We start from the raw sequence: 8,154 nt of genomic DNA, 5'->3' as shown, positions 1-8,154 counted from the left end.
CACGGTGAAACCTGATAGTTCATTCCTACTTCCCCAACCATCTTTTATGCTAGACAATTTTTCTTTTCTTTATTATTATTATTAAGAAAAAGCTCTTGTTGGTTACATTCAATCCTCCTTTGCAGAAGTCCATAACTCAGTCACCTTGAGAGATTACATGACATTTAGGCCATCTGGAAATAAATACATTACTAATGAAGCAGCTTGTTATTTATCTGTTTGTGGTAGCAACTACAGTGTGCTTGGGCTTCCCAGTGATTCAAGGGATGCTGTCCTATCGAGCTCACTCTAAGGACAGACAAGACAGGTACACAGATAAGGAGCAAGGGGAACAGTTAAAAAATAAAATCCCCCAAAATGTATTAGATCTAAAATTTCCCCTCTGATTCTAGTTAGGAGAAAAAACAGAGGCAAGAAAATCACAAGTTCTCCAAGATCATGCACAGGAATCAAGAAATAGCTCAGTTGTCATACAAATTAGTTCCAGTCAATAGAAAATGGATTTTTACTAGGGGGAAAAAAAGGATGATTGGGCCCAAGTTAGAAGTCTCCTTTTGAGAAATCTTTTCCCCATTTGGTCCCCTGAATGTTCAAATACAGAAGTATAATGTAGAGCATAGGGTTCCATCAGCAGTTCCTATTTGCCCTCAATTTTCTGCTCTTATGCTCCCTAATGACGAAACAACATCCATTCACTAGTGGTCAAGTTCATAAAACAGCAGTGGTTTTCAGGCTAGGGCTTTGGTATTTTTTATTATATAAAAATAATTACTGGTTGGAAAGTATTGTGTTCAGTTTGGTCTTATATGTCTATATATCATTTACATAAATACACAAGTTTTACAAACATACATTTTTTTTTCAAAGTACATCAGAAGCAGGAATCCTATCAACTGGGGGGGGCCACTGGACAATCAAGGTGCTAAAGGAAGGTGTACAAGGCTGTTATACACAAGCTAAATGAATTATTTGCATCAGTCTTCACTCCAGAGGATGTGAGCGAGATTCCCACACCTGACCCATTCTTTTTAGGTGACAAATCTGAGGAACTGTCCCAGACAGAGGTGTCAATAGAAGAGGTTTTGGAACAAATTGGTAAGTTAAACACTAAGAAGTCACAAGGACCAGATGGGATTCACCCGAGAGTTTGAACTTTCATATGAAATTGCAGCACTACTAACTATGGCATGTAACCTATCATTTAAATCAGCCCCCATACCAGATGACTGGAGGATAGCTGATGTGACACCGATTTTAAAAAAAAAGGCTCCAGAGGCGATCCTGGCAATTACAGGCCAGTAAGCCTGACTTCAGTATCAGGCAAATTGATTTAAACTATGGCAAAGAACACAATTATCAGACATATAGATGAACACAATTTGTTAGGGAAGAATCTATTAGAATTTTTTGAGGGGGGTCAAACAAACATGTGGAGAAGGGGGATGCAGTGGATATAGTGTACTTAGACTTTCAGAAAGCCTTTGACAAGTCCCTCACCAAAGGCTCTTAAGCAAAGTAAGCAGTCATGCAATAAGAGGGAAAGTCCTCTCATGGATCAGTAACTAGTTAAAAGAGACAGGAAACAAAGGGTAGGAATAAATGGTCAGTTTTCAGAATGGAAAGAGGTAAATAGTGGTGTCCACCAGGAATCTGTACTGGGACCTGTGCTGTTCAACATATTCATAAATAATCTGGAAAAAGGAGTAAAACAGTGAGGTGCCAAAATTTGCAGATGATACAAAATTACTAGAGAGAGTTAAGTCCAAAACTCACTGCAAAGAGTTACAAAGGCTCTCATTAACTGGGTGACTAGGCAACAAAATGGCAAATTAAATTCAATGTTGATAAATGCAAAAGTAATGCACATTGGAAAACATAATCCCAATATACATACAAAGTGATGAGCTCTAAATTAGCTGTTACCACTCCTGGAAGATCTTGGAGTCATTGTGCAGAGCTCTCTGAAAACATCTGCTCAGTGTGCAGCAGCTGTCAAAAAAGGCTCACAGAATGTTAGGAACTATTAGGAAAGGGAGAGCTAAAACAGAAAAATATCATAATACCACGATAGAAATCCATGATACGCTCACACCTTGAATACTGTGTGCAGTTCTGGTGACCTGCAGATCTCAAAAAAAATATCTGAATTGGAAATAGTTCAGAGAAGGGCAACAAAAATGATTAGCGGTATGGAACAGCTTCCATATGAGGAGAGATTAAAAAGTCTGGGACATTTCAGCCTGGAAAAGAGACGACGAAGGGGGGATATGATAAAGGTCTATAAAATCATGAATGATGTGGAGAAAACGAATAAGGAAGCATTATTTACCCCTTCACATAAACACAAGAACCAGGGGTCGCTCAATGAAATTAATAGGCAGTAGAGGTTTAACACAAAGAGAAGGAAGTATTTCTTCACACAAAACCTAGTCAACCTGTGGAACTCATTGCCAGAGGATCTTGTGAAGGCCAAAACTATAACAGGGGTCAAAAAAGATTAGATAGAGAATAGATCCTCCAATGGTTATTAGCCAAGATGGTCAGGGATGCAACCCCATGCTCTGAGTGTCCCTAGCCTCTTCTTGCCAGAAGCTGGGAGCGGACAACAGGGGATGGATCACTCGATGATTGCCTGTTTTGTTCATTCCCTCTGAAGCACCTGGTGTTGGCCACTGTTGGAAGCCAGGATACTTGGCTAGATGGACCATTGGTCTGACCCAGTATGGCCATTATTATATTTTGTTCAAGTGGACACAGCACAGGTATAAGGGTTGGAGAGGAGAATATGCAGAAGATTACTCACTTGTGCATTTATACAACTAAAGAAGTTGTTGCAAAGGAAATACAAAATATTGCTTATGCATGTGCAAGTCCACAGCTCATGTATGTAAGCAAAGCTAAACAAGTCTCAAGCAATGACGTGCAGATATGGGTCGCTAGATAAGTGATTAGGACATTACAAATGTCTAAGATGTTTCACAGCTGCCACATCTTGTTGTTGTTGAACTGTTTGGTCTAGGGATAGGTCCTAATTTGTCTAATTATTTTCTAGTCAGTAGGTTTACCTCTCCATAACGGATATGTCTACTCACAGATTTCAGCTAGTCACGATAGGAGGAGCTATGGCACTGGAGATGCCACCCGTTTTCCTACAGGTGGGTAATCAGTTCTCAGTGAATGAGAAGGCAAAGTATTTCAAGGGAATCTCCTGAAATATATTAGTCTCAAAGTGAGCTGGCCCATTTATTTTTAATATTGCAGTATGCTAAAAGGAACGTCTGCTCACAATGCTATGGAGGTACGAGGAACAGACTGTCCTTTAGATATATGGGGTCTCCACTCACAGTGACGTTCCTAGGAGCCTCCACAGGACAAATATCCCCTCTGAATGAGGTCTGTGTGGCAGTGGTATGGAAAGGGATACTTAGAGACCTTATACTTATATGCTGAAGTGAACAGGATTTTCAGTCGGTGCTTTTGCAAGCTTCAGCAAGAGCTATGCTTGGAATCTGCTGAAGACTGCATCTTACTGCACTACATACATGCAGTGGTTTCAGTGACAGCTATAACTGCAGTCAAGGCAATAGTCCACACTAAACTGATCTGTCCACAGAATGGAAAAAAAGTATGAAACCAAAGATACTTAATCACTGAAAGGCAAGTCTTTTTGGCTGACCTTGTTCATAAAGTAGCTGCCTAGAGATGACACTGCAGCTTTAAAGCCAAACTGGTCTAAGTTACAAATGCACAAACTCCTCTTTAGACTAAGTAATATACAAGCCTCTTCATCCTCTTAGATGGAAACAAAGACAACAAATGACAGAAATATCTAAAATGGGAGGTCTTATGTTACACAGATTTGCTAGTGTAGCCGGTCAGAATGGAGTGTCCATTGAGGGTAGGAAGAATACCTCAAGGATAGTTGATGGCTTTGAAAATTCTTTGCAGCGGTCATCCTTTTCACTTGCCTTTCAGAGAATCTCAGAATACTTTAGAAATGCTTAGAACCCTTTTATGGCTCATTGGGTTTTACAGCTCCTAGCAGTAGTGCATTGGACATGTACACACTTAGCAGATTCCTTAAAAATTAAACTACAGTAGTAGACATGGTATTCAAAATACTTAATATGCTGTAATGCATACTAGCTCACCGTGGTGCAGCAACAGTAAAAGCTGTAGTGTAAACAGGGCTCAGGCTTTTACCACCGTGTTTTTCTATGCCAGGGATACATTACACTGTAATAAAAATGCCTAAGCCCTGTCTGTACTACAACTGCCTTGTTTGTTGTCACAAAAAGGGGAACTACAGCTATGAAGTTTTCTAGTGTAGAAGCCTCTGAGGGCTGACCAAGCAAATCCTTTTTCCAGTTCGGCGAACTCCCCAACTTGTCGTTCCCTTTGATTTGGCACAGCCAAGCTCAGAGGGTAGGTCTCTCCATCTGTCAGTTCCCCTAACCTGTTCCTGTACAGTTGAAATGTACCATACAGTATATTGGCCAGTACTTTGGGATACGTTTATTTGTTAGCATAGTGCATCTATTGAATGAGTTCACTCTTTACATTTGTGTAATAAAATTTCCCCATAAAGTTTTCTCTTTGGTAATAGCCAGCTATTGTCAGACTCTTACTAGAGATTTCCAAAAATGCAGCTTGATTTGATCAACAAGTAATTGCACCTCTGCAAGAGTGGTATACTAGGGAACCTTATATCCTACAGACACAGAAAGCCGCAAGACTATGCTCCCGTGATTGCACCAAGTGACAATATAAGAACCAGAGAACACTCACTTGTAAATAGCAAAAGAGGAAAGAAAACAAAAATCAGAATTACTTAGAAGAGGGGCAGGCCGAGGGCAGAGTAGAATCATAGAATATCAGGGTAGGAAGGGACCTCAGGAGGTATCTAGTCCAACCCCCTGCTCAAAGCAGGACCAATCCCCAACTAAATCATCCCAGCCAGGGCTTTGTCAAGACTGACCTTAAAAACCTCTAAGGAAGGAGATTCCACCACCTCCCTAGGTAACCTCCCTAGTGTCAGTTCTGCAACAGAGGCAAAACCTGGACCATTATGTTGGACGAACACTTTTTAAGTTTCCACTAACAGAGCTGCCTAGGAACTAGAAAGCACACTTTTCATTGGCAAACAACATTCATGGTCAAATTCTAAACGGTCTCTGTATTGGTTGGAGAAGCCAGGTCAAAGGATTGTGGATATTGATTTCAGAGTAAGTGGAGGAAAGGTATGCATCCTCAGCCTTTATATCAATTAGGATCCAGTATGAAACCAAACATGCAGTCTCTTGGAGGAGCCAAACTCACTTAAATGAAACATTTAACATTACAAGTTTGTAAGCACCAGCAGCCAGTAAATCTGAAAAATAAGTTTTATTTTAAACCAGTGGTATTGTGTGACCTCCTATATGACATAACTGATTACAGCAAAGTTCATGGATACAAACAAAATAGCAGAATTTCTTTTTTGAAGTGTGTACTTCTGTTCAGAATTCAGGCAGAAGAACAGCACCGCTCTGAAAACAGGGAGTGCGTGCCACGTGAGCTCCCATTAGAGTCTGGACTTCGAAAGATTCCCACTCATACATGCAATGTCTATATTTTAAAAAAATCTTTAGCGATATTTCTGCATGAAATCACACTGTAGCGTCTACACATAACATGGCTGATAAAAATAGTCTTGCTGTAGGTTTACAGATTTCCATTTAAATACCTGGACTGCAGATCCAGGAGAGAAGGAGGTTTTCTATTGTCAATTTCATTTGGTCAAGGGGAGAGTTCTGTACCCAAGGCATGAAAGAATTGCTCTCTCCACCCTATCCCAAGCTTCTCTAAGAGGGTTTGACCTGAAGAGAGATCACTGGAAAGTGTTCTGGAAAAACTGATGGCTTTATCATCCACCTCCCACCCATTTGTGCTGCCTCTTTATGCATAGGAATAAATACATTAAAACAGCCGCTCTCAACTCCTATATCAAAGATCCATCAGGATACAAAATACTGCAAAAGCCCGGCTTCTCCCACACAGGAGATGCCTGCAATACATGAACTTATGAAAATGCGTTTTCCCGTATATCCCCCCAAAAAAAAAAAAAGGCCTCTGAGCCACCCAGGACAGCTGCAGTATACAAAATACTGAAAGACACTTTCCTCCCTCCAGTCCCTAAACATGGCCATTTCATTCACACAGGATCCCTGTAAAATATAAAATAGTCTAACCAACTTTGTCTTTAAACATACTCCCTTTTCCTGTTTCCTCAGGCAGAGACCAACCCACTAAAATAGCCAAAAAGCTCTTTCCCAGGAGGGTAAAAATAAAATCACCTTATTAAAGTGTTAATTACACACCCACACAGATACAGACAGTGAAAGGGAGGTTCTGACTTCACGCATGCTTATTCTTTGTTTTGGACTCCAGCATTTCTAAGAAACTTCTTTTGGGGGGCAAAACAACATCTAAGTTTGGACAATTAAATTGTCTCATGTTTAGCTGCTCCTTTGAAGGACTTTATTTATCCTTTACCCTATAAATCCAAAGCTTTTGAACCCAGAAAAAAGAAAGAGGTGCATGTTTATCTGTCCCATATATTTTACCAAAGCTCCCAGAATGGCAGATATGTTCACAACGAGTTGTGCTACAAGAGGGAGGATGCTGTGATTTTCCTACCGCAGAGGAACTCAGTACGGTATTTCACTGGCAGACTTACTGCTCCAGTGCCCTCCGTCAAGATAATGCAACAAAAGTAGGTCTACATGCACATACAGCTACAACATGCAAAAAAAACAAAAAACAAAAACCCTCACCCCATCTTGTTAGGAATAAAGTACACAAGCACACAGACACAGCATGAATCATCTCCAGCTTTGGCCTGTGTCTATTGGGAGCTAATGCTGGGAAGCCTCAGAATGAGAGAAATAGAAGGAGGAGAAATATGGTGATTCCCAATCGAAGGGCACACAGTCTGTTGCCTTGGACAGTAAACTTCCTGGTTATAGTGTTCATGCCTGGCTACCTGCAGCCCACAGAAAGCAGTGGGCTCAGAATTCCATTCAAGAATGTTAACTCCAAACTCACTCTCACTCTTTTCCCATTCATTTAAGGCACAAAACATATTTACATTTTTCAAACAAATCCTTCTCATGTTTCAAGAATTAAACAGAGATATTCATACTTTCTGCTGGTACACAATACTGGAAAGAGGCTTTGGATGTAGATCAGCCATCTAACATGAAATAGAAAAGACATCACCCCAAATCTGTTGCTGCAGAAAGCAAGGGGCTCCGTTCAAGTATACAGCTACCTTCCATTATCTATAAAGTCACTTCCTCAGAGGAGAACCATTTTAATGGCAACAAATGTGACTGAGAATTAACTGAGCTTCCCCGCATTATGTCTGCCTTGCCCCAGCGGCAGTGCAGATTGGTTGCTGTCTATTACTCTGGAAGGGCTAAAAAAATTTTTTTAAAAAAAGTCACAAATAGGTCTTCAGAGGCTTGTCCTTAGCTGTACACAGAATACATGGTAGCATGCAGCATGTTTACATACAGTCAGCCTTCCTCCCTCCCCCCCATTCAACACACACACACACACACACACACACACACACAACACCCCTCCACCAAGGAGAATATCTTTGTGTCAAGAGGCACTTGAATGATATTTGGAGAGTCCCTATGAAAAGGCCTTCCCCTCACAGTGAAGTGGGACAAACAGAAGAAAAGCAGTTTCTCAGGATTCCATCTCCTCTGGGTCAAGCGGCGGTGGCACAAAGCTGACTACTTCATCATAAGTCAGACCTGGAGGGGAAAGAGAGACAGACTTAATACAGCAAGACTGCAGTTTTATAACACAGCTTCTGTTGGATTCCAATCCTTAGAGCCACATTTCAAAAAGAAAACATGCTCTAGCTATTCTGAGCAAAAAAGCCAATGGGTTGATATGCCAAATCAGTCTACATCGGAATGTTACTTCCAGAATGCCGGCATGATATACTTTTGCAGTCTCCAAAGGGTTGAACGGCACTGTCTGCATGAACTGATATTTGTATTAACAGCTAGCAGATGACTGTATTCATTCTATACACAGCATGTCACCAGAACAGTACAAGGTATTCCCAATGAATGAAGAGGCAACAAAACTAAT

At 40.7% G+C, this 8,154-nt stretch overlaps 1 protein-coding gene across 2 annotated transcripts in view; it reads right to left on the bottom strand.

The window, feature by feature from the left end:
• Window positions 1-5,366: 5,366 nt before the first annotated feature.
• The window catches only part of MAPK14 (mitogen-activated protein kinase 14), a 50,226-nt gene continuing 47,438 nt past the window's right edge, over window positions 5,367-8,154 (bottom strand). For both annotated transcript variants that reach the window (XM_074936407.1, XM_074936408.1), the window contains exon 12: window positions 5,367-7,808. In XM_074936407.1, coding sequence (XP_074792508.1) covers window positions 7,741-7,808 — 68 coding nt within the window. In that variant the 3' untranslated portion in view covers window positions 5,367-7,740. The remainder of the gene's footprint in view (window positions 7,809-8,154) is intronic.

The sequence above is a fragment of the Natator depressus genome, chromosome 21 (assembly GCF_965152275.1).
Source record: "Natator depressus isolate rNatDep1 chromosome 21, rNatDep2.hap1, whole genome shotgun sequence".
In the NCBI taxonomy this organism is placed as follows: domain Eukaryota; kingdom Metazoa; phylum Chordata; order Testudines; family Cheloniidae; genus Natator; species Natator depressus.
The sequence above is the reverse complement of the archived record's forward strand: the minus strand, read 5'-3'. Positions and strand labels throughout refer to the sequence as shown.